This window comes from Lemur catta, chromosome 7 (assembly GCF_020740605.2).
Source record: "Lemur catta isolate mLemCat1 chromosome 7, mLemCat1.pri, whole genome shotgun sequence".
Classification (NCBI taxonomy): Eukaryota; Metazoa; Chordata; class Mammalia; order Primates; family Lemuridae; genus Lemur; species Lemur catta.
The window spans coordinates 67735040-67761518 of NC_059134.1; the positions used below are offsets into that span (position 1 = coordinate 67735040).

A 26479-nucleotide genomic window follows, 5' to 3' on the forward strand; every position below is an offset into this window, starting at 1 on the left:
AAGCGACCTAGAATATTGGCTATGCTCGGGCCAGCCTCTGTTTCTGGAGGCCTACTCCTCCCAAAGTTCACTCACCCCAGGCCCCCACTGCCTGTACAAGCCTGTCCCTCGGTGCACACTCATCCTGCCTTGAGCAGAAGACCTGCGGCCTCTGCACTTAGCCTGAGAGTCTCTTGTCCCTTGGGCCTGGTTTCCCAACCCATCTGGCCTCTAGGAAGGGACCAGGCTCTGAGCCTCTTGCCATGGTCCTCAGCACATAGGACACGACTTACTGGCTCTTGCTGGCAAAGCAGACCTGACTGCTCTGCTGTTTTCCCAGACGGTAATAGCAACAGTTAGTATTAATTAAGTGCTGCCTACATGCCACGCAGATTACAGGCACTTTACTCATTTTAACTGGTTTAGTCCTCACAACAACCACATGAAGTAGACACTCTTATCACCCCCATTTTACAGATGAGAAAAGCGAGGTATAGAGAAGTTACATAACTTGCCCAGGTCACACAGCTAGTAAGTGGCAGAGCTGTGATGGGCACCCAGGAGGCCGGGATCTAGAGCCCACATTTGTAACAGGACACCCCACTGCCTCTCACGCGACAATGAGGCAAGATGTGAGAAAGGAGGATGCCAGGCCTGTGCCACACTAGAGTCCTTCCTCTGCTCAGAAAGTGAAAGTCACCACAGTAGCCTCATGCCATTCACCATAGACATCACCTGTCCCTCCTCCCTCTGCCCCGCCTGGCTAACTCCTCATCCCCAGGGCTCCATTGGGTTGGCGTCCTCTGCGGAAGACTGCTCTGATGCCGTCAGGAGGAGTGGGCGGCCTTCCTCCGTCTCACTCAGGCCAGCTCGCTTCCTGCATCGGAGCAGCTGCCACGCTGCCCCCACACCGGTGTCCCCCACTGGACTGTGAGCTCCCCGAGGGCAGGAGCCATGCTGACCCCACTTTGGTCCCCATGCCCAGATCAGGAGTTGGGGCACAGTCTATGCCCAGTAAATGGTGGATCCACTGAGCTCAGGACTGTGGGCTTATGGCTCCTGTGTCGGACCAGCCAGATGTGAGACAGGCCTGCTGCAGAGCAGACCTCCCCACCTCAGGCCACTGCCCCTCACTCCTGGCCAACAGCTCACTCGGGCAGTGGGTTTTGAATGGGACAGCCCCCAGGACAGGGCTCGGCCGGGAGGCTCAGGGGCCAGTGGCTTCACCGGGCCCTCTCCCTCCAGTTTGCAGACGGGGTGTACCTGGTGCTGCTCATGGGCCTCTTGGAGGGCTACTTTGTGCCCTTGCACAGCTTCTTCCTGACCCCGGACAGCTTTGAACAAAAGGTAAGAGACATCAAGGGAAGCCCCCGGCCCATATCCCCTGCCTCATCTGCCCACACCCCTGCCGGGGCTAGCCAGGAGGAAAGCAGAGGCTCACCCTCTGCCCAGGGTCTTCAGTGGCTGGAGGTTCCCATTCTGATGAGAGCTGAGCTGGGAAGGAGCCACCTGCAGACACTGAGAGTCCTGGAAGCCTCTCCCTTCCCCAGCAGCCTGGCCCTGGTCCCCTAGCCATGTGCTCCTGCCAGATGCACAGCCCTGCCTCATCTCTCCCCAGAGGTGACAGGGAAGGTGACTGCGAGGCCCACGCTCAGCCTAGTTCTACATCCTGCTCACTAGACAAGAAGCATCTGGTCTAAAGCAGAAACCCCTCTCTGCCTATTGAACATGTCTTACCATCTGCTCCTTCCAAACATGTGCACTGACATCCCCAAGTTTGAAATCCAGGCAGCTGGCACAGGAACACAGTAGGACAGGAAGAGAATTTTTAACTTCTCCAGGAGTGCTTCCCCGGTGTCAGGCTAGGATGGGCAAGCTCACACTCCACATGGCCTGCCTGTTTCGGTAGCTACGTTTCTCCTTGAAATTAACTCAGCCTCTAACGCTCTGGCTCTACTGCCGGGCTCCTTCACTCCCCAGGGGCAGGTCTCAGGGCCTCAAGTGTCAAGGAATAAGTATACAATGACATATGCCCTGCATCTCTCTTGCCAGGTCTTGAATGTCTCCTTTGCCTTTGAGCTCATGCAAGATGGAGGCTTGGAAAAGCCAAAGCCACGGCCAGAAGGTACTTGGTTCTTCCCTAGGCTTATGACAACAGGGTGAGACCTTCTCCTTGCACATGAGTGCTCAGATCTTCTAGCAGAAGGAAGAGTTTCTTTTCTGAAGTCGTCTTTGCCAGGGAAGGTGGGACTAGGTGCAGCTGCTCCGTCTTGGAGACCCTTTGTGAGCTGCAAACCACACGGCCAAGGGAAGAAAAAGAGTCTGAAATCCCACCCATGGGATCGCAGGGATCAGGACCCAACAGAGGTGCTGCTGCAGGCACTGCCCTGTGCCCAATCTAGGTTCTTCTGTCTCTGCACAGAGTGCTGACCTACCAGAGAGCTGTGTCCCTGCCAGTCAGGGTGGAGGTGCGGGGCAGACGCTCCGCACTGAGCAGAGCTGCCTCTGCTGTGCGGACAGATGAGGCGCTCCGCCTGCTCCAACCTCCAACCCTGCCCGAGGATGAGGCTTCATTCTGTAGGGTTTGCGTGGCACATATGAGATGGGGAGGGGTGGGGATGCAGCGGGAGCAGATGCTCCAGCAGCCCTGGCATGCTTGCGCTTGGAGCGAGTGTGTGCGTGTGTGAGCGGAGGAGGCACGCTTCTCTCAGCAGTCTTCCTGGTACAGACGTCTGCTTCCCTCCTCTTATTGACTGAAGTATTCTGATTACCAGAGCTGGTGAGTCAACATTGTGTTGCAGATAATTTTCTGTGTACACCGCATCAGAACACTGAGAATGCTGTTCACAGCCCTTTAGCTTGTGCTTTCCTGGTTGTTTAAAGGCAAGTGGACAGGTAGGGATGGTGGCCTTTCATGTTCCATTACTGCCTCTGCTCCAAGTTCCTCCGCCCAGACCTCTACCCGGAGGGGACTGTGCATTGGTCTACTGGGCCTGAGACCCTGTAGATCATGACATAACAAGAGGGGTGAGACCGTCTCTGACCTCAAGACACTTGCAGCTGACCAGGGAAGAGAGAAATGTACCCAGTCACCAAAACAGAATGACAGTCATGGTAACTGCCATGAAAGAGGTACAACTAAGAGGTTCTGAGGGCCAAGGAGGTGACACCATGTCTGGAGGGAGGAGCAGTTTGATGGAGATGGGGACAGTCAGGCTCAGCCATAAGGGTCAGGGAGGGCTTTGGTGTGTGGGGATTAGCACAGAGCAGTGAGCGTCCCAGACAGAATGACAGTCTGAGCAAAAGCCCCACCTGGGGAATGGGGACTCTCTCTCAGGACTCCTTCCCAACCTCGATGGCCATCAGCTCTAGCCAACAAAGGTCAGTCCCTGTTTATTACCACCTTGTCCTAAGCCCCTGGTCAACTCTAGGGGAGGACCTCCAGCAAGGCTGGAGTCCCCCTGGGGCTCTCCCCCTGGCAAAGCCACTCTAGCCAACCTGATGCCATTGGCAATGGACTCTGACTTCCTGTGGCCAGGTGGTAAGCACCCGCTTCTGGGTAAAGACGCAGTGAGAGAGTTCCGGCCATCATTTCTGCCTCCATTTTCTTGAACTGCTGCTTAATATGAAACTTCCTGGTTAGAGATTAGAAGTACTTCATCTGACATTTTAGTTTTCAGATATTTTTTTTCCTCAGGACAGATCAGTTCCCCAATATCAATCCATGGGAATATTTCAGCCTATACAGGACATTTTTTATGTAATTATTAAACTGGTTAATATGAAGCTTCCTGACCAATGTGAATGGAAAAACACATCTGTTTTATTTGTTGTTACACTGGGCATAATGCCCGTGCTGAAAATTTCCAGTGGGTAAAGGAGAACTGAAATGGTGTTTTACGAAATTGTACTTTGTGAGAAGTGTACCCCAGCATTCCCTCTGGTTTTTATGCTTCCACCTAGAAAGTGAGATTCCGTAGTAAATGCTGCTGACTTTACAAAAGGGGCCAATGTGGGTAGTTTTTTGAGGCTGTTTCAAAATCAACCTGGTTGTGGTGGAGGCATTTTTCATGGCAAAATGTTTGTAAGGTCAGGAAAATGCATTCTCTGCCATGCTGTTTGACACTCAAAGCTCTGGTATACCTTGTTTCTCAAATCATGTTTGCTGCCCAGGCTTTATAACCTTTTAGTACTTCACTAGTGTAAGCCAAGGGTTAACATCAAATTCAGAACCAATGGAGCAGGTGAAATATTGGCATGAAGCTAGTAGCTTTTTATTTAGGGCAACGTACTGCACGTCTTCAAATGCGTGTGCCTACCTATTACCACCATTCAAGTTGGCGCATCATCAAATGTGGGTAAGACCCCAGCATGAGAGGCAGGTGGGGACTCAGAAGACATCTAGTACCAGGCAAGACTGTAGGGCAGCTGGCAGGCTGGTGGAATATCCAAAACTTAAAGAGTCTACAACCTGGCACCTGATGGCAAGCAGTGCTGAGAAACCAGGCAGGTGATGGCAGCTTAGTTCAGGTGATCAATTCACTTGGGGAAGACTTGATCAGTGCCTGGTAATATGCAAAGTGTTCACCTCCCCTTCTCTGTTCTTCTAGAAAGTAGTATGCAGAAGCCGACAGTGGCCAAAACTTTAAAACTCTGATAATACCAAGTGTTAGCAAGGATGTGGAGCAACAGAAACTGCTGGTGTGAATGTAAATCCATACAACCATTTTGGAAAATAGTACATCCTTATCTAATATAGTTGAAGATTTGGAACACCCTACATGGTAGACAAAGTAATGACCCTCACTTCCCAAAACGTCCACATCCTAATCCCCCAAATCTTTTCATGTTACTTTATATAGTAAAAGGAACTTTGCAGATTTGATTAAATTTAGGGTCTTGAGATGAGGAGACTATCCTAGATTATCCAGGTGGTCCCCAGGGTAATCACAAGGGTCCTTCTAAGTAGAAGATTATAAGTAGAAGAGGGGGGCAGGGGTGTTAGGGTGATGTTGTGTGAGAAAGGCTCACCCAGCCATCGCCCACTTTGAAGATGGAAGAGGACGATGAACCGAGAATACAGGCAACCCCCAGAAGCTGGAAAAGGCAAGAGAAAGGATTCCCCACTAGAGCCTCCAGAAGAAACGCAGCCATGCTCACATCTTGATTTCATCCCAGTGAGACCAATTTGGGACTTTTGACCCTTAGAACTGTGAGAGAATAAATTTGCATTGTTTTAGGCCACCAAATTTGTGCAAATTTGTTACAGCGGTAAGAGGAAGCTGTTGCACGGTGTGACCCAGCAATTCCACTCCTAGGTGTGTCCATAGATCAGGAGACAAGTCCAAGAATACCATGAGAGCCTAAGCTGGAGTGTACGTCCCCAGGAGACTGGCCACAGAAATTGGAGTATATTCATACCGTGGAGCATTACATGATGACAGCAATAAAGAGCACTCAACTGAGAAGACAAGGGAGGGACCTCTAGTTACTGCAGCATGAAGAGGTCAGTGACCGTTCTCTGCAAAAACGAATAAAATTGGACAAAATGACCAAAAACATTTGAAGCACCGAAAATCTATGAGAGGTAGAAAAATCAAGATGTGTTTATTCTTGAAAAATTATACCTCCATAAAACCATTAAAAAATGAACAGCTCCTGCAGCAACAAAGGTGAATCCTATAAACATAATTTTGAGTTTAAAAAAAGCAAATCACAAAAGAACACCTATAGTATGATCCAATTTATATAAAATGTAAAAAGAGGCAAAGTTAAAAACCTAGTGTTTAAGGGTGCCTATGTTGATGGTAGAACTGTTAAGAAAAGCAAGGAAGTAATCACCGTAAAAGTCAGGGTAATGGTTACCTTTGCAGATGCGACCAGGAATGTCAAAGGGGCGGGGATGCTTCTAGGCTAGTTGACAATGTTCTATTTTTGACATTGGTGGGGTTTTTCCCCCAGGTTTTTAAAACTGTATATGTGTGTGTTCCATGTACTTTTCTGGATGTTTGTCATATTTAAATCTTTTTTAATACATAAAGAAAATAGCAAATTCACAAGATAGGGTAGTGGGTCACTACCAGAATGAGCATCTCCACAGCATGGAGATGCTTCCCCCGTCCAGTGGGGAAGAGGGAGCAGACAGGGAAGCAAGCCAGGGACCAAAAACGAGATGGATCCACTGGGGTTGGGCCACGCACTGGAACGTGATAGACACCTTGGGGCCCGGCTCACCCCGAGTACCCAGCTTATGGCCCCCCAACTTATTCCAGCCCCCACCAGCTGGTGGCCACACAGGGCCATGTCCCTTTGTGTAAAGACTGGGTTTCTGCTGTTAAGAGGGTTCCTCTCCATCCTTTGACTTGTGCATCATTTAGAGCAGCAGTCCCCAGCCTTTCTGGCACCAGGGACCAGTTTCATGGAAGACAGTTTTTCCCCGGCAGGGGTTGGGGGCTGGGGAGGGTAGGCAGAGCTCAGGCGGAGATGGGGGCCAGTTCCTAGCCACAGACCAGGAGTTGGGTCTGCAGATTTAGAGAACCATGAACTCATTTGGATGGTCCTCTAATGGATGGAAAGAGTCACTAATTCCAGTAGGTGAGAGGAGGACACAGTGAGCCCTTTTCCCTTGCCCAGAGGCCATTTCCTCCCTCAAGTCGGCTCGGTTCTGATTTGTCTCTTCCTGGGCCCTGGCCTGCCAGACAGCCTCTGCTCTGGTGTCTCTAACTCGGAGCCCCACAGTCCTGACTGACTGCTCCCAGAGAGGGGCCCTGGCCAGCACACACAGGCCATCAGAACTGAACTGAGTTGCTAATCACGCAGCTTATAAAGCCAAGGCTTTAAAGCAGCTCTGTTTATACAGCATGGAGTCACAGCACATTCCCAGGAATCCACAGCCCCTCTCCTGGCTGAGATAGCCCAGTCTCTCGACCTGCTAGTCTGCCTGGGACTACTTGGGTGGCAGCTATGTGCTTTCTTGAAAACAGATTATAAACAGTGTCTCTCCTCTCTTCACCCAGCCTACCTGGTGGTGGTGGTAGTGGGGAAGGTGGTGAGGAAGCAACGCACATTTCCCAAGGATAGGACTTGGTTTATGTGAATGGTACCCCCAGAGTTGTGCAGTGCACAAACTGCACAGTTGTACATAACAGCTCTGCTAGTGAGCAAACACGGGGAAACAAGAAGGAAACTACCATTTAGAGGCCTTAATATGTTCTGGTGTTTTTCATAAAGGTATTGCCTAATTTTACCGGTAAGAAAATGGATTCAGAGAAGTTAAATGATACCAACGTCACACAGCTGTAGTGGAGGTGGGTTTCAAACCTTGGTGACCATTACAATTAAATAAAATGGTCAGTTTGAAACATTCTCCTATAATGGACATTTTCTTTTTGTAGCAGCCTCACAGCTCACCTGTCTTAAAAAGGGAAAAACAAATCCTCCTGCCTCTGTCTATACCTGTCCTTCATCAGGCCCCCAGGTTCCTCCTTTGCAACCCATGCCCACTGCCTCTACTTCTTCCAGGCCCATTCTGTTGTTAACACTTGACCTCCACCCCCGCCTTGGCCTTGTTCTCTCCCAGGCCGCCTACTGTGGCCATGTCCCCTGAGCACCCTTTTCAGTCCTTAACCTTCTCATTTTCTTGGGAGCATACAGCCCTGTTACATACCCCTTTCTTTCTGGAATTTTCTTCCTTGGTTCCCAGGATGCTGGGAATAGATTCATACATATCTATTAATAATCTATTAATATCCGTGGAGGGTCTGTACATGCCAGTACTGGGCCAGGCATCCCAGCAAAACAAGATGGGCTCTCTGTGCTCAAAGAGCTTACAGCCCAGGTCAGAGCCAGATGTTAACCAAATAAGCACAGAAAGCCTGAGCAACATGGTGAGACCCCACCTCTACAAAAATCAGCTGGGCATGGTGGCTCACACCTGTAGTCTCAGCTACTCAGGAGGCTGAGGCAGGAGGCTTGCTTGAGCCCAGTTTGAGGTTGCGGTGACTTACAATCACACCACTGCACTCTAGCCTAGGCAATGGAAAAAGACCCTGTCTCAAAAAACAAAAAAAGAAGAAGAAGACATAAGTCACTGATTTAGAACTGCACTGAGTGCCATGAAAGAAAAGCATGAGGGCTTTGAGAACGTAAAACAGGGCACCCTTGCCCAGGCTGAGTATCAGGAAGGCTTCCCCGAGGAGCTGGTGCTTTGAGCTGAGGTCTGCAGGAGGAGCTGGAGCCAGCTATTTGGGAAGAGCAATCTAGATGTTGCAACAGCACAGGCAGAGGACAAGCTCAGCCCGTGGGGAGGTAGCGAAAGGCTAGCAGAGTGACCGGTGCACAGTGAAGCGGGAGTGTGGCATGAAGCGAGACTGGAGAGGTAGGCCAGGTCAGGTTAGGATTTTGGACCTTCTCTTAAGTGAAATGGCTTGTATAGCCGTACAAGCTGGGAGCTGTACAACTCCAAAGAGCACTCTTTATGTTGTGGTCTATGGTAATGGTACTCTGGAAATGTGAATGATAAGCCCCAGAGTTGTGCAGTGCACATCCTGCACAGCCATACCTGGAGGCCTGGTAGTCTGGCTACAGTAGGTAGAATGGATTAGACAGGGCAAGAGGGACCCATTAGGAGCCTGCTGCAGAGGCCCCAGGGCCACTTTACCTTCCCCTTTATGCTCACTCCCTTGGTGAGCTCACCTTTGCCCTCTCTTCCTTTATAGCAATTCTTCTCTGGAGTAACTTCCTAATGTTTGACTCACGTGGAATTTACGAAACACTCAACATCAAGCAGCCAGGATAGGACAGGAACCAGCCCAGAGAACATAGGACTTAGCAGGAGGTGATCCGGGGTGGGATGCAGGGCTTAGCCACTGGCCAGGGGCCCAGGTGGAGGCTCAGCTATGTGATGAACCAACATGGGAGCAGAAAGGGAAGCTGTGAGCTCCAGCCTCTCAGGGGTCCCCGGGAGTCCCGGTGTATCAGCAAAAGAGCTGGGAAGAGTCTGGGCCCAGCCGGGGCAGAGCAGCATCAGTCTGCAACCAGGGTAAGGCCTGGGATGGGGGCAGGCATGAGGGGAACCTGGGGTAGGAGGAGCCCAAGGAGATTCCGCAGCCCTGGGCCCTTGGCCTGAGGCCCGAGCATACAGGGCTATGGCAGCCCCAGCTGCAAGCACCCCAAGACCAGCACCTGGGAGCCATGGCCCTGCCTGGTCTTAAAGGAACCCTGTTTGCCAGTGACCAGGGCGTTTCTAGAGTCCTGACTCCTTTCACAATCCCTTCTTTCCCGATGGCATGGGGCAACTTCTCCCACCTTGGAATCCCAGAGCCTAATTGCCTACCTAATCTGACCTACACAGTTATGTTTTTTAAATCATGTTTACTGTAAAAAATATCACATACATAGACAGATGCATAGAACAGATGTGCAGGTTAGTGCACTATTACCAAGCAAGCGCCACCACCCAGGGCAAGGAGAAGAGGATGCCAGCTCCCAAGGGCTCCCTCCAGCTTGCCCTGCGCCCTTTTTGAGCATAATCCTCTCCCTCCTCCCTAAGGTAACCACTGTCCTCACTTTTACAGTCCTCAGCAATTTGCCTTTTTTTCAGTCTTAACTTTTCCTTACAATCTTATTACCTAAGCATGCACTCCTAAATGATAGCGTTCCTTTTTTTTTTTTTTTTTTTTTTTTTTATTTTTTTTTTTTTTGAGACAGAGTCTCACTTTGTTGCCCAGGCTAGAGTGAGTGCCGTGGCATCAGCCTAGCTCACAGCAACCTCAAACTCCTGGGCTTTAAGCGATCCTACTGCCTCAGCCTCCCGAGTAGCTGGGATTACAAGCATGCGCCACCATGCCCGGCTAATTTTTTCTATATATATATTTTAGTTGGCCAGATAATTTATTTCTATTTTTAGTAGAGACGGGGTCTCGCTCAGGCTGGTCTTGAACTCCTGACCTCGAGCGATCCACCCGCCTCGGCCTCCCAGAGGGCTAGGATTACAGGCGTGAGCCACCGCGCCCGGCCTAGCGTTCCTTTTTTTTTTGTTTTCTCCACTCCGGTTCTTCAAAGGATGGCTCTCTAAGAGAGTGACGGCGGAGGGACAAGAAAAGAGAGGGGTCTTGTTGGGGGAAGGAGAGGGTGGAGGAGCCAGGAAGGGTTACTGGAACAGCCAGAGCAAGCAGTCACCAGGGACTAGAGGGAGGCCGGGCTAAACAAAACGTGTCAGGGGGTCACATGCAGGCTGGCAGCTGCCAGTTTCCAGCCACTAGCCTATAAAATCCTGCGAGCTCCGTACTTTGGAATTCAAGACCTTTCAGGATCCAGCCTTCACACCCCAACCTCTCCAGATGCACTAGTCTGTTTGCAATTCTCCAAAATAGCTTGAGTTTGCCAAGACACGGTAAACCTACCACCTGGAATTCTTTGCCCACTTCTTTGCCTGGCAAGCTCTTGTTACTCTACGTCATCGTTCAGGTATCACCCACCTTCTTTCTCCAGGAAGGAAAGAAGGAAGGAAATGGTTGCGTAGAAGCTGAGGAACCTGTAGTGAAACTCTCAGGAAATATGTTCCAGCCCCCAGCTTAAGCTTTAGTGCCTCAAACCCATCTGCCTTGCTGTGCTCTTCATCTGAAGCTATCTGTCCCCCAGTGACACGTATTTCCTAAGTACTCCCTTCTCTGCCAGGCAGGCTCCTGTGCCCACAAGGGGTCCTCCCTCCTTAAGGGAGAGGCAGCTTGAGTCCTAATTCACCCCCTCATCCCCCGGGCATGGTGGGCCCTGTAGTGGTGGCTGCAGACAGTGGAGGAAGGGCCCAGGGACGGGTGAGATGAGAGTCAGGGCCAGCGCCCCCTCACCTGGAGATGCTGTGCCCAGGGTGAGGCCTGTGTGCTCTGGGGTCTGCTTTCCCTAATGAGAGGCGAGACGCCTGGGCCGCTGCACCTCCCCCTCACTGCCTCTTGCTCTGAATTCTCGCTGCCCACTCTGCTCATCCTTCAACGCCCACCTGCCCCTGCTGGCCATGAGTCAACCCAGAACATGCTGGGAATGGGGATGGGTGGTGGATGGAAGGGAACGATGGATCCCAACCTGGGAGCACATGGCCCCATGGAAGCAATTGGTGTTTTCTGTTTTCTATGCAGACATCGTCAACTGTGACCTGAAATCCACACTGCGAGTGCTGTACAACCTCTTCACCAAGTACCGGAACGTGGAGTGAGGGGCTGCCGGGAAGTTCTTGCTGTTGACAGACTGTACCACCCTCCGAACTGCCTTAACCTGCTTACTCCTGTCTCTTGCTCTGTGCCCTCCCACAAGTCCAGCTACAACCCAGAGATAGTGGGAACTGAAATTAGGAAGGAAGGAAATGATCACCAACTCAGCGAGCTGACCCACACCTCCCAGAACCTGGGGACTGACCCAGCAGTGAAACATGGGAAGGCGGTCCCCATCCTGGCGCCAGGTCCAGATTTCCCTCTGTGTTTTGGGAACCAGCTTAGGCAAAAGAGAGTCCCCAGAAGATGAAAATAAAGATCACAGTTGCCATATGATGGATGTAAACTACGGGCCAGGCACCACAATAAGTGCTGATGTACTCAAGCTCATTAAGCCTCATGACGCCCTTGGAAGTGGGTGTTACAATCCCCTTTTACAGATGAGGAAATTAAGGCTCAGAGGTTAAGTGACTTGCCAGCAGTTGGCATTTTTTCCCTCTTTGAACAACACATTTACTAATAACTAGCTAATTACATCACATTCTTTGCACGTTTGAAAGTTTTGTGTGTACGTGCGTGCCAGTGTTTGTGCAAGTACACACCTGAGTCTAAAAGGACAGGAACCCACTGATCTCACGACGAGGGCAGGCCAGGTCAGGACTCGGTGATTTACGCTGAAATTGGCAAATTGATTTTGACCCAGTTAATAATGTGTGTGTGTGGCAGAGTCATGTCCCTCAAATCCTTTGTACAAATGAAAATTACTTTTAATTCCTTCAGATTTATAATAACCTCATACTCTGGTTCCAGGGTGACATTTGGAAAGGATTCTGTTTAGAATTAATGGAGTGGCACATTTTGCAGCCTTTTTGCTTGATTGCATGTAATGGAAATGCCCTATATTTTCCTGCAAAATAAGTACTAAATTCATTATCGTTAAGGAAATGTACAATATACTCAGGCACCACAGGGAGCTGGGCACGAGCCCATATGAGCATCGCTTGGGAAGTAGGGCTCTTCAACAGGGACCCTTGAACTTTAAAGAAAAGAACTGCCTTTTGCCTTCTAATTGATCATTTAGACTATTCTGGCTAAGTCTGCCCACATGCAATTACCGGCTAATTCAGGCGAGGAAAAATGTAAGTCATTTAGACCAAAGCCGAACAGTTTCCTTGCGTGGGTTACTCAAGGGCTTGTGGTTACTTGTATCTCTTCTCTGTGAACTCGACTTTGAACTACAGAATGCTGGTGTGCCAGGCTGCTGGGTCCTGAAGGAATAGGAAAGGGGGGAGGGGTGACTCGGGGGACAAAAAGCATGGGGGAATTATTTGCACACTCACCGTATAGAGACAGAGGCGGGGCTGGTGGTACATAACATGTTCCCTTCAATTGGCCAAGGCCTTAGGATAAATAACAACTTGTGCTGATACTATATCTTCATTGTAGGACTTTCATAACTATGTCAGAGGGACGCCAGCCTGTGTATCCCCTGCACAAGTTTGTGACTACCTTGTCACTACCTTAAGGCCATTGCACAAAGTGCATCTCTGGTTTGAGGGATTCATTTTGATCTGTATCTACACCACCCAAAGTTAGGCCTCCCATAGTATCCAAAACATTCCTTTCAGCCTTCTCATTTCTTACTAGACTATCTGCAGTAACTCAGAACCCATAAAATTTAGATACACTGCGTATTTCCTTGGATAATTTGCTCTTAGAATTGTTACTCAGCATAATAAGCATTTAAGATACAAAGGCAATGTACTGTCTTGTGTCAATTTATGTAAAAGAATACAATTCTTTTTTATATAATTAGTGAAATATTATATTTTTTCCTTAGGAAACACTAAATAATGTAATATTTCTGTTGCTGTCTTTTAAATTTCTGGTAGCAACTCAAGATAAACAATTGCTTTGTTTCCTTGAGCAGTGCTAAAGCAGGATGAGTTAGGAGGAATGCATTCATTTAAACATGCTTTGCTTTACAAATTTTGTCTCTCTTTTGTCTCTGTTTTTCTTATATTCAAGCTACAAATGTACAAATGTCCTTAGTAAGAGCACTCCTTTTTGTATTTTACATATACACTGTATGAAAGCACATCAGAACACTAGGAAAGTTTTTAAATAACAGGTCTAACCTATCAGAAAATTGTATTGGGGAACTGAGGTCTTTGCCTCAGCCCAGAATCCCACAGCCTGAGCCTGGTTTTATAACCATCGTCTCATTTAGGTGTCTTCCTTTAAATTCTGGAATCTCCTACTTAATACACAACCATGGTTTTGCAGGGGGAGGGAGGCATCAGAACAATAAGTAAACCAGACTTAACCCTCATCTCTTTAAAAAAGGAACTGAGATGAGAATCAAGTCTATAGGTTCACTGGGCATTTTTTTTTCCTTTTCTTATTTCTAAATTTAAATTCATTGATATTTTTAATAGTTAATATGTAAATGGCACAACATTCAAAAAGCATGCATGGGTATCTAGTGAGAAACCTAAGCCTCCGTCCTCCCCTCTCCGCAGCCATCACCCTCCCCAGAGGCAACTGTTTTGATCATTTCTTAGGCACACTCCAGAGCTCCTCCAGGCATGTAAAGAACGAACATACACTTAAAATCTTCAGGTTTTTAAAAATATAAATAGCATATTATACATACTTAATGTTATATCTTGGAGATTGTTTTATAATTAAAAGAAATCCTTTCACAATTTAAAATGAGGATCTGAGCACTCTGTAAGTGTAAATGCACATCTGCTGCCTGCCGGAGCTAGAGAGGAAGGCCCCGCTCGAGGGATGGAAAGCTGCCTGAGCAGTGATTTCAAGAGCAGAGACTAAGCCCTGTGGAGTCAGGGCGGGAGCTGGGGGTGTTACCAGAGGCACCCTCATGTGCCTTGAGATGAATTTATTTTTTTAAAGCTCTCTTTTGGAACATTTTGGTTAATTGTATGCAGTTTGATTAAGGTTTCATTTTTACATATTACTAGGGCTACTAATTTATAATCTACTAAGAAAGCGTTAGAAAGGTCCCCTACGATATTGTGCTCATCTACTGTATTAAAAGCCTCCAATTTCATACATGCAGGTACAGAGCTGGCATTTCCAAAGTCTGGGAGAAGGTTTCTATATCAGCACATCATCAATGCTGCCTTCAGTTGGTTGCGATTTTCAACTGCTGCTATTGGTACTTTTTAATTATGAATTACTGTTAGCTTAGCTTTATCATTATCAGTTGATTTTGTTGTGGGTTGCTTGGTTAACCCTACAGAGTATACTGAAGCTTATTTGCATCAACAGAATGCTGGGGCTGTAATTTTCCAATAACTACACTCTAAGACATGTATACATTGTGGTTCAAATATGAATCATCCATATTCCAGTGCTCCAGCAAATGTATACATAATCCACTCTCCCCAAATTATCACTAATCTATTTTTCCACTGGAAAATAAAACTAGATGGAGTCTGTAGGTCAAGCAATTTTACCCTAAGTGGGGGATGATCAAAAATAATTTGAGATCCACTGCCTTGAATACAGCCCCACCTCAGGAATCCTACCTACACAGTACACATCCTAGATATGCAAGAGGGGTATGCCATGAAATGTTCACTAATTCCAATATTGTATGTAGTCCCCCCACACCCCATAAAATTCCCTTAGGTCTACTGGAAAATTTAAGAGCATTTTTGCAGATGCTGAGGTCAGGAGAACTGCATGGAGATGCAAGGCTGGGTGATAGGTGGACTCACCACTGCCTAAGAGACCGACCTCCACACACCAGCTTCCCAAAGTATTTGCAGATTCAGGTCTCAGCAAAAGACAAGTTAGAACGAGTTGCTCACAGTCATAACTACAGAGGTTGTATCTATAAATACCAAGTTTCTACTGTTTTTTACTCTCTGGCCCCTGAAAAATATAAGCCTGGTATAGCTCCAAAATTTGCTTATGCTCCCTGCTTTACTGCAATGGTGGTCACATGTACGAATATGTGCACGTGTGTTTATGTGCACGACAACAGCAATGCAACCTGGGGGTGCTCCGTGCAGGATGAACAGCCCCCAAACCACACCTGACAATCTTGCGAATTTCAGGCTTCCCAGTTGGGAAGCTGCCCATGAAGTGTCTCTTAAAGTACATTCTACAGGACATTAATAGCTGCAAGGTGAAAAAATGTCACATTCAAATAGGTTTGGGAAACTTGAGGGCAAGAAACTTAGACTAGCTTACTTAGGCTTTGGTTTTGTTTTTGTTTTCTAATGCGAGCCCATCTCAGAGTCTCCTACACTAACGAATATTATGACTCTCTAAAGGAAGACAGAATACAATGAGTCCCAACCCTGTTTGATCACAGATCCTATTTGCCCCCTGAGAAGTTCCTAGGGCAAGTACTCTGTGGCACATTCATTTAGCCATATGTTCAGCAAGTATGTGTTGAGAGCAGCATGTCTAGCAGCGAGTGAGCATTTACAGTCTAGTAGGGAGACATAAAAATAATAACAAATCAATGTTAATTACAAATTGCGACGGCCACTGTGGAGAAGCAGTACTAAAAACCCATCACTGAGGTCAAGAGAGGGCCCTGGCAAAGTGACGTTTTAAAATAACGCCTGGATCATGGGGCTGCTCAAGTGAAAAGCCCACCACCCGGGGGCACAGCCTGGAGGAGGACCCCAAGACGGCAGAAGACGGGCTTCCCTGGAGAAGCTGGCAGAAGCCAGGATGGCGAGAGTGCAAAGAGTGAGTGGGCAGGAGGCGTCAGGGCGCAGGTGTCAGAAGAGTGCACATTTTCATCATAAGAAATAAACAGTTTATATGTAAATTTTTCCTACTATAGGAAAACTTTGGGGAAAGCTATGTCAGCCACATGGAGGCCTGGGACTGCCATGGTCATGGCTAAGGAGGAGAGCAAGCTCTGGCCACCCCCACCTCCAGTCTGGTCTCAACAACTACTGGGCAGTGCTTAATCCCACCTCCCCCAAGGCTGCTGGAAGGGCGGGAGCTCCTAGATTAATCCCAACCTCTCCACTTTTGTCCTCTGAGAAGAGCGAAGGGAAGCGGACAGATGAGATGAGGCTGCACATGTGAAGGAAAGGAAAGAGGAGGCCAGGCCAGGAAGCTGACCCACGGGAACAGTGTGCCTCCAACGTTCTCACCACGGAGGGGGACTCCTGTTTTCTCTCTGTGGATCTGATGGGGGTAGGGTGGGGAAGGGAACGTTGTCGTCCAGCCTCTGGGAAGTACAAGGTATAAACCTCCTAGATGTGGAACAATAACTTCATTTTGCAAAGTCATAGTGATCAACATAAATTATCATAGCTATAATGCTTACTACAATATATAAAGCCCACCAAAAGGGGATTATGCCTTGTGAAACATCTTTCATTGGAAGCTATATTATTTTCACTGGGAATTTTGAAATTCCAGAAATATCCTTGGAAATCCCCACTTAAAAGCTCCTCAGTTGGAAACCAGTCCAGTGGGTGCCCGGCCCAGAATTCTTGGTGGCTCCATGGCCTGAGCAGCATGTATTCTTCCTTCAACTCCCCAAACCTTCTGCATGTATGTGGGGGCTGGCTTTGATGCTGGCATTTGAAAGGGCATTTAGGAAATTTGGAGAAGCCCCAATGATTAAGATAAATGATGTTTTATCAATGAAACGGACTTTTCATTTCTTTTCATCGATTTTCATGTTTTCACATCTTCAGATGCAATTTGTTAGCCCAGGGCAGCATTCCAAGACACACAAACGTCATTAAGGCAACCGCTTTAAAGAGTGTGATATTTTATTGAGGTGGACAGGACAATAGATAAATATTTAATCTGTTACACATTTGCTCTGTATGGGAGCCAGGGTTGGGGCTGCACGCCTCTCTGGCTGTGATATGTCTTCCTGGAAACTCTGACAACGGCCTCACCGCCCGCCTACAGAAAACACAGCACCTGCCCTTGGCAAATATCTGTCGGTGTCTCTGAAAAATCCTTCCTGGAAGCTTTTTCTCACTCAGGCTTCAGAGGTTACCACATCTTGCCTTATTTGTTATGATATTGGAAAATGTAAACTCTCACTGAACTGGAGCCATTTGGCTGATGGACAATGAAATGGTGAGCAGTAAGCGTGCATTCAGCTAGGCTACCTACCAGAGACCCCACGGATTCATCTCTTCTCTGCGTGAGCTCTGATGGATGCGGTGCACTTGGGCGGTAGTGGCATTCTCTGTGCCTCTCCCGAGCTTTACTTTCCAGATTGTTGGTTCTCCCAACTAACTCCCATAATGTCCTACTATCCCACGTTGGAACTGCGTGCTGTCCAGACCCATCGCCAAAGTCGTCATTGCCTGGGAGAGACCAAGCTCACCACCAGTGACTCTAATCAGGGCTTTTGCCAGACTGCGTTAGTTTGTAAAATTTGTCCATCCACGCATCTTCATTTATGGATTGAACAGCTTTCTGACCTGTGTGTCTTCAGTGTGATGTGTCAGTAAGACACAGAGCTTCTCTCCTGTTCTTTCCATAATTCCAATCCCCACAGGAAGTATTCTCACTCATGGTGGCGTGGGCCTGCCCTAGCACTGGTCATGTGGGACTCCGAACACCAAGGGACAAGAAGAATTCTGTCTCCTGCTTGGGTTGGGCCCCATCGTCACATGATCATAACACAATCAAGTCAGGGAATATTTGTGCAATGTCTGTTCTGTGTTCAGCCCCATTCTGTGCACAAAACGGGATCAGAAAGCCCAGGGTCCCTTCCCAAATGATTCTTCCAGCTGAATGAGGAAGACAGAGGCAGCTCATTTAAAATAATTCAGCGACATGACGAAATGGCGCCAGATACCACTGAAGGTTCCTCATTAGATTCTCCCAGAAAATCCCCCCATGCCTAGCTGCCATGTAATCTTTGGGACCGTCTCCCTCCCTCCCTCCCTCCCTCCCTCCAGGATAAGCAACTTCATTTTCCGTACAGATTTGCTGCTACGGAAATCACACGACTCACCCCTAAATCCAAATGGAAACTTAGGGTCATTTTTCTCAAGTCATACTTGTTGCTGGGAAATCACTGTCTTTATGCCATAGATTCCAAATAACCTGCCATGACCCAAAGTCCAGCCTGGGCTCTACTGCCAGGTGTCTCAACCCTGCTTTCGCACTCAGAGCTTCCTTGCCTCTTTAAACCCACTCCTCGGTCACCCCTACTGGGTGGTATCTCTGCTCTTGTTCTTCCCCAGCATGGAATTGCTGCAGAAAATCCCAGAATGGACATGCACCAGCCAACCTGTTTGCCATCCTTCAGTTGACACTGGGTGTTCCTAGGCTTTTGAGAGTCCTCTGTCATTCTCAAGGATTGCTGTCATCCCCCCAAACACCCTGGCTCTACCTACGCCCCACATCCCCACTCCCACCTTCTCCCCCGATGTCTTCATCTCTTCCTTCACCAAGAAAATCAAAGCCGTGTGCTTCATATTCTTTCCACAGCATGGCAACATTGCTCCTCACGGCCTCTCTTCACTTTGTCCTGCCTCGATCCCAAGGCCACCCCTTCCTCCACCTGCTTCCTCCAGGACCACTCCCTCCTCCTCCTCCTGCACGGTCAAGCTTCCCTCCTCTCCAGCATCTTGGCTTTCACTCAAAACACATGCAGATTTCTAGTTCCATCTTCTGCCCTGTTGCATTCTTTCTTTAAGACACTCTCCTGGAGTGTCAGATCTATGCTAATTCAATTTCTTCCCTTTCTCCTTTATGAACCCCTAAAATCTGCCTCTGGCTTTCCAGAAGCTGAAGCTGCCACCTGTGCGGTCAGCTCTGAACTTGCTGGGCTGGCCTGGCTGTGTTTCCCAACTCTGTGGCACTTAGCCTCGCTGGAGGGACATCCCCGCCCTCCTCCAGGAACTCGACTGTCAAGGCTGCAGACACATAGCACTAGTCCACCTCTCTTGCACCCTCTGGCTGCTGCTCTATATGCTTCTAGGTCGGCGGGGGGGTCTTTCCCCAGCCCCCAAAAGTGCGTGCTCTCTGGAACTGCCCTCCATACTCCTGACCCCTCCCTCTGGCCCCAGCACCTCACCTCCAGGGGACATCTCCAGCTTCACTACATGTCCCAACTGGGCTACCCCAAGTCCCCCTTGGCACACCCCAAACTGGATTTTTATCCTTACCCATCTCTGCTCCTTTAAATAGCCCTTATCTCTTCCAGAGATGCCGTCTCCCTCACAGACCCACAAGCGAGTTCTGAATCTTCTGCTCCCCTCAACGCATCCCATCAGTTCTACTGATGGCTTCTCCATGAGCCGTCTGTTTTGCACTGATCCCCTCCTCTGTAGACCCCAAACTATTCCCCTTGTCTAGGCCTCATCCTCTCATGCCTGGATATTGCAAAGACCTCCCAACTAGTTTGTCTTTGGACTAATCCATCCTGCATGTATTCCCTGGCAAAACTTCATGAAACACAGCTCAGATAATTTCCCACCCTTTCAAATAATACTCACAATGGTGCTTACTGAGCCCTTATGGTGTGCACTTTACACGAATAATCTCCTTTAGTCCTTCCAACAATCCTGTGAGGTAGGTCCTATTATCACCCCCGCATTCCAGGGAAAAAACTGAAGGCATAGAGAGATGTAGTGACTTGCTCCAGGTTATGTGCTTCACAGATGACAGAGCTGGGCTTTGAGCCCCGGCAACATGGCTCCAGAGTTTAGATTCTAACCATTTGAACATGGTACGTCTTCTTCAGAACCTTTAGTGGTTTCCACCGTCCACAAACCAGAATCCCTTTGCCTGCTCAAGGCCTCTAGAACCCAGCTCCAGCCTCCCTAACCAATCGCTGACTGCATCCAGACAGACCCGACTGTTTGCCGGGGAACCTTTGTTTCCTGCCAGCAGCTGTTCTCCTGTGCCTGGTTTTCAAATGGAAATTCTGAAACAACCAGGCTTCAAACTAAAAAGACTGTCATTAATTCATTTATTCTTCATTCATTCGGTAAATACTTAAACATCACCTATGCTGCCAGATGCTGTGCTGGGCATGGGAGAACAGCACAGTGAATGAAACAGACGTGTTCCTGGCACATGCGCTCACGCTCTAGTGACTGCTAAGTCCCCCGACTCCCGACTCAGAGCCCGCATGGGACCCGCTGCATCTCCTCCCAGGCTTTTGCTTGGTCTTGACCCTCTCCACCTATAGTCCCTGCCAGGGTCCCGCTCATCGCTCTTTGGTTGTGTCGTGAGAAAACTGCGCCCTGCTAAAGATAAAGGTGTCGCAAGAGGGACAGGGGCTCCCTCCCTCTCGAAGATAAGCTCCAAGCCCCTTTTTGCTCAGGAGTTGATGATTCAGTGACGCTCTCCAGTGGCTAAGGAAAGACTTTAGAAAAACTCTCATTGGACTCCAGCTCTGTGCCAGGCACAGTACTGGTTCTTACAGACATCGCAGTGACCTATCAGGTAAGTGCCAACCTATCAGGTGGGTGCTACTGTTATCCCTGTTGTACAGAAGGGAAAAGAGGTTCAGAAAAGTTCACCAGCAGAGGGTCAAACCCAGCTCAGCTTACTCAGAAGCCTTCATTCCTTAACATCAGAACTTTTCCAGGGATCTTGAGCGACTGCCTGCCTGTGAACCTCTACCTCCCCCACCCCCACGTCAGGGGGTTGGTTCCTGAGTCTGCAGCTAGGAATGTTAGTGAACCCAGAGACGAGGAACTGAAAAAACAAGATGACAGCAATCCTGACTCATGATCTACTCGAACCCAGAGCCCTGCCTAGAAGCACACGGCTCCACTGGGCCTGTGCCCACGTGTGAGTAGACTCCGCTGAAAGTCTCTGCTTCCTCTGTTCATGACTCAGGTTTACTCACGCTGGCTACTACATAAATGCTGTTTAGATAAAGATGTAGCCTCAGTGCATGTTTATAATAACTATGAGGTCATATTACAAAATGGAATTCCAGGAGATAAAAGAAAGCAAGTCACACGCAGCAACCATCTTCTCCTGCTTGATTTTCCCAATGTGAAAATCTGGAGTCAAGTTCATTGCTGGAAACTGGACTCAGGCTAAAACCAGGAAAGATAGCACAAACACATTTTAGAGCAATAGCCAGAACCCCTGAAAACTTTGACTTAGAGGCAAAGGGCTTGTGTTCAAGCCTGGTATTTGCTAGCTGTGTGATAATGGGCAAGTCACGTTACCTCTCTGAGCCTCTTTCTTTGTCTGTACCAAGGATGTGAGGGGGGCTTGTCACTTGTTCAGTACTGGCTTTGGCTCTGCTTGCCTGATCCAAAAAGCGTCTTCCCTCCCACCTCTCCCTTTCTAGACCTCTCTCCTGAAGCTGTGCTCTAACTATGACAGTAACAATCTCACACTGGGGATGACCACTCTATAACCCAGTGCTTGTCAAGAGGGCCAAATGAGAGTGTGACTGTGGATACTCTGTGAAAGTGAAAGCTCTACAGGGATACAAATTCTTAATGTTATTGTTATTTCATACCCATGGCAGACATTACTAATCAATCCAGCACTCTTCCCCCGTTTTACTAGTGATGTCTTCAGTGGAACAGGAGGGAGGCAGGAATATTACAAGGAAAGCTGTTCGCTGTTGCAGCCCTGTACAAATCTTATAGCCTGGGATACCAATATGAGGCTCCAGATAAGTGCCTGATGGCCACCCCTGGACAAATTAGTCATGACTGGGGATGCAGCATGTTGCCCAAAGGCCCACCAGGATGGCTAAAAAGTAGAAAGGAGAGTTTTATTGGTGGTATCAGTTTACAAAGTAGGAGGAGACAGTCTCCAGCATGAACCAAAGGTGCTCTCTCTCCAAAGGAAAGAAGAGTTTGACTTTTATGCCTCACAGAGTCTGTGTTATGCAAGAGAGTCATACATATTCAGCAGGTTTGGGGAAAATCTGTACATATTTACAGGGAGAGTCAAGCGCATGCGCATTGGGTAAACATATGTAACATACATTCCATGTTCACTTTGGGGTGGGGTTTTAGCATTAAAATGAGGTCAAATTAGGCTCATTACATCAAAAGGTGAACTATAAGGTACAAAGACAATTTGTGTGCAGTCTATAAGCTGGCTGAAACTGGCTCAGGGTTTACAGTTGTTTATCAGGCAAGAATGTTTGTAAGGCTAGTCGTCTGTCCAATCAGAGTTGTAGTGGTCTGGGGTCATAAACCAGAGTTAGGGAGGGTCTAACATTTTGCCTGATAGCTCCTACTGTTAGGAAGTTTAGCAAGAGTGTGGTTTATCTTGTAGCCATAGGAATTTTAGGGAATTGCCGGGCCAGCCAAATACTGAGCCCTGGCCTGTAGATAATTTTTGTTTACTTAACCTTAGGGTCCATCTTAGTTGATAAAGTGGCATCTATTTTCGTCTCTCAGATCACAGGCAGGAGATAGCATCTATAAAAAGATAGTAGCTACCATTCAAACTATATATTTAGAGAGAAGGAAACATCTATTATTAATAGAAGGCAGCATGTTGACCTGCTCAGGGAGAACTGCTGGTAGCCTCTAGAAAAGCACGTCGCTAGGTTCTCGGGGAGTACCAAGCCCATGTTAGAGAAGAGCAAATGAGCCCAGAGAGGTTAAGTGGTGTGGCCAAGAAGACCTTCTAGAAAGACGTAGAACTGTCTGACTCTTATCTTTCATGCTTCTTACCTTTGGACAGACAGGCATGGATTTCACATTACCCAGCCAACCACACAGAGGCCCACTGACCCCTGCAGCCAGGGGGCCACCCTGAAATGTGAGGCCTGGGAGCCTTTGGCTGGGTTCTAAGAGCTGAGATGTAATCACAATGAAATCCAGAAGGCTCTTTGGAGAAGCCTGCAGTTTGGGAACAATCCTGCTAAGTCATAGATGCTTCAAATTCCTCAGCTTCTGCCTTCAGAATTGCTGGCAGCTGCAGGCAGTAGACGAGTATTCACGGACAGACACTATTTCTCCTGGGCTGGGGAAGGCCAGGCCAGGCAGAAGACTAAGGAGCCAACAGACTGAATCTCTGCTCTGGAAAAGTCTGGAGGCAGGATTCCCGAGGGCAAAGGCACTCGCTCCTCCCTTTCTCTCTCCTCCCCACCCCCAGCTGCCTCCCACTGTGCCATGGGCCACTGCTAAAGGACACTGCCACTGCTGAGCCTAAGTCTCTAAGTCACCACGCCCTCCCCTGGGGACCCAATGGCTGGTCAATGTGGACACAGAGGCTGCTCACTTTCTTCCATCTGGACATCTCTGAAGGGAAGATGCTCCCTGAGATGCTCCCTGCAGCCTCCACAGCACATGGCGGTTTAGCGTCTCTCTCCGCATGCTCACCCCCCAGTAAGCCTCCTGCTCACAAACCTTCCCCTCAGAGCCTGCTTCCCAGGGACTGGATCTGGGGCCGCTTGAGAAGAAAAGGGAAGTGAGAATCCCAGAGGCCAGATGCTCAGAGCACTCAGAAATCATCCACTCCAGCCCAGCAACTGCCCGGGTGGAAGAGCTTGCCCAAGGCCACAGACAGAGCTGGCTGGCGGCAAGGCTGGAGCCCGGGGGCTCGGACCCCCTTGCCCTGTTTCTGTGGGATGATATGAACATTGCTGACAAGTCTGAATACCTTCTTGTATGTAAGCATTTTCCCTAATCTTCACAACAACCCTGTGAGGTCGGTGTAACTAATGTCTTTTTTTGCAGATGACAAAACAGGCTCCAAGAAGTTATAAATGAACTGCTTGAAGTGGCACAGCCTGGAAGTGGCAGAGGTGAGATTCGGCCCAGGTCTGTAAGACTCCCAAGCCTGGGTTCTTTGTCCTACACCACACTTCCTCTGGCTGTTTTGGGAAAAGAGGGTCTTTGGACTGTAACGATACATGCTAGACCTGCTTGGGTCCCATCCCTACCACCTCTGGGTAAGACCCCCCCCCCAGGGAGGCCCATTGTGGAGGTGGCACACACTCCCAGTCCCCCTCCAGCCCTGGCCCCACTGTGCCCGTGCATAGAGTCGCTCCTTTTGCAGATCAAGTTCCTACTCATTCCGCAGGGCAGCCCTTCCCGCCAGGCCACATTCCAACCCAGGGATGCCAGAGGTTTAGAGTCAGGATTTAAACCAAATGCCCTGCTGCTCCCTAAGGATGTCCCAAAAGATGACAGAAATGTGTCACATTGATGCTCTATATACTGGGTTCAGAACTGTTGCAACCCAAGGCATGGCTCATTGAAGAGGCAGTAGGATCCTTCCAGAATGATATACAGTGGGAGAGACTTGGAAATAAAGGCCTCATTACATACCAGCCAGGAGAGAGAAGGACAGCCTTATCTCTGCACAGGTGAGAAAGGGGACAGGCAGGAAACCAGGAGGGCAGGCCCACCGATCCCCAGGGGCCCTGCACTCTCCCTGCATGTACACACACCCTAGACCTTATGCACCTCAGCTAACAAGGCCTCTACCTGCAGACTCTGCCTCCTCCACTCCCCGAGCTCTCTCGTGGACCCTCAGTGTCCCACTGACATTATTTTGCTGAGGCCTGAGAAGCCATGGACCTAAGCAGCAGTCTCCCACCGTTCCCCAGCACACCTGAGTCTCTACCCCATCTCCTTGCCTGGCACTCCTGCTTCCCAAAGGAAGTGTCACTCATGATGAGTCCAGCCTGCCTGGCCGAGGTTCTCACATCAAACCCAGCCCCTGGCTCCCTTCCCCAGGGGTCGGGGGTCAGGGGACATCAGTATGTGTGCTCCAAAATCTGGCCACTGATGTGGTCCTCCTCAAGGGGATGGAGTTCCCAGAACGGAGCCCCTGTTGGTGACAGCAGAGATCAGGGGATCAGCAGCCCCACCACAGAGGGTGGTCAGAGGGGCTGTGTGCCACACGGCTCCTGGAGCTCAGGTGATGTTTGCGGGGGGGGGGGGGGGGGGGGCGGCGGCGGACCTGGGGAAGAGACAATCCCGTAGGCAGACGTGGTGTCCCATATCCAACATCAGGCAAGGCAGGGGGTGTTCTGGTTACCTGTCAGCTAGTGATCAAGAGCTCGGCAGATTCAAAGCTTTAGAGAAGTCCCTGCAGTTCAGGACTGAGCCCCAGGCCAGAAAAGGCCTCAAGGGCTGGGCTCTGACCCCCGTGCTGAAGGACTGCACCGCATCTGTGCCAGCAACGATAGCCCCGAAGAAGGTAAGGCCATCCAGGGCGAGAAGGGAGGCATCTTGACCCAGGAATGTTCAGATATTCAGTAACGTGTGCCTGAGAGGAGCCAAAAGTAAGCAGCCCCAAAGAGGTGATCCGGGGTGTGGAATGGTGGGCCCCAGAGATGCACCAGGACACAGGGTATAAAGATGCTCAGGCTTGGAGAGGATCTGGAGCAGAATGACACAAGGTTCAGACTGAAGTGTCCAGGCCAAAGAGCAGAGCTGGCCCCAGGTAGCACCGGTGAAGCCATCATGAAATGAAGAATCCTGAGTTTCAAGCTCCAGGAGAGGGGAATGGGGTGACTTTTGAAGTCCCTTTCAGCTCTCAGAGCCTAAGATTCCCAATAAATACAATCACTAGAAAGAAGAACCGAGTAGGACTCCCTAGATGGAAGAGAATAATTTGGTGAAGCTCAGTAGATCCATTCTAGACAGAGAGCAGAGTTCAAGTTTAAGTGACCACCATGATTGGAACCAACTTCCTTAGGAGACAGTGGGGTATGTTGAAAAAGAATGGTTAAAAGACTCAGATTTAAATTCTGGCTTTGCCACTTATTAACTGTGTACCTCCAGGAAGGTATTAAACCCTTCTGAGCCTTAATATCCTGAACTATAAACATGGGAATAACCTCTCCTGCCACAGACTTGTTACAAAGATCAAACTCAAGGAGATGATGTGCCCCAGTGCCAGCATATAGTAGGTTCTCATGAAACACGAGTTCCTTACTGTCCTCACTTAGGGACAGAGGTCATAGAAAGGCTGGAACTTAGGGTGAAGTAGTGAAAGTGAAAAAGCAAGTGAGCTCTGTAAGTCTCAGCAAATGGATTTTCTGGGAAACCAGCCCGCCAAAGGAGGACGGGGGAAGGTCTACAGGAATCTCAGAAAGGCTGCAAGACAAGAAACATGAGACTACGGAGTGAGCTGATGGGAACGTCCAGAGATGACTTGGAGTCGGGGCAGAGCAGGACTCTCCGTGTTCCATAGCATGGACCAGACAAAGCCCCAGGTCCCTGTCGTAGCTGGTCCATCATGTCTCAGCGAGCACATACTTCTTCAAAAGGCATCCAGTGGCTTCCAGGTACCCTGGTGGTTGGGACAGGCATGTAGGGAAACCCTTGAGCACGGGCTCTCCTCTGGGTGAGGGGCCGGGCTCC

The 26479-nt window shown here is 49.0% G+C and overlaps 1 protein-coding gene across 2 annotated transcripts in view; it reads left to right on the forward strand.

Annotated features, from left to right (window-relative positions):
• The window catches only part of PARVA (parvin alpha), a 145195-nt gene extending 132257 nt beyond the window's left edge, over positions 1-12938 (forward strand). For both annotated transcript variants that reach the window (XM_045557549.1, XM_045557550.1), the window contains exons 11-13: positions 1225-1326; positions 2032-2104; positions 11112-12938. In XM_045557549.1, coding sequence (XP_045413505.1) covers positions 1225-1326; positions 2032-2104; positions 11112-11188 — 252 coding nt within the window. In that variant the 3' untranslated portion in view covers positions 11189-12938. The remainder of the gene's footprint in view (positions 1-1224; positions 1327-2031; positions 2105-11111) is intronic.
• Positions 12939-26479: the final 13541 nt, after the last annotated feature.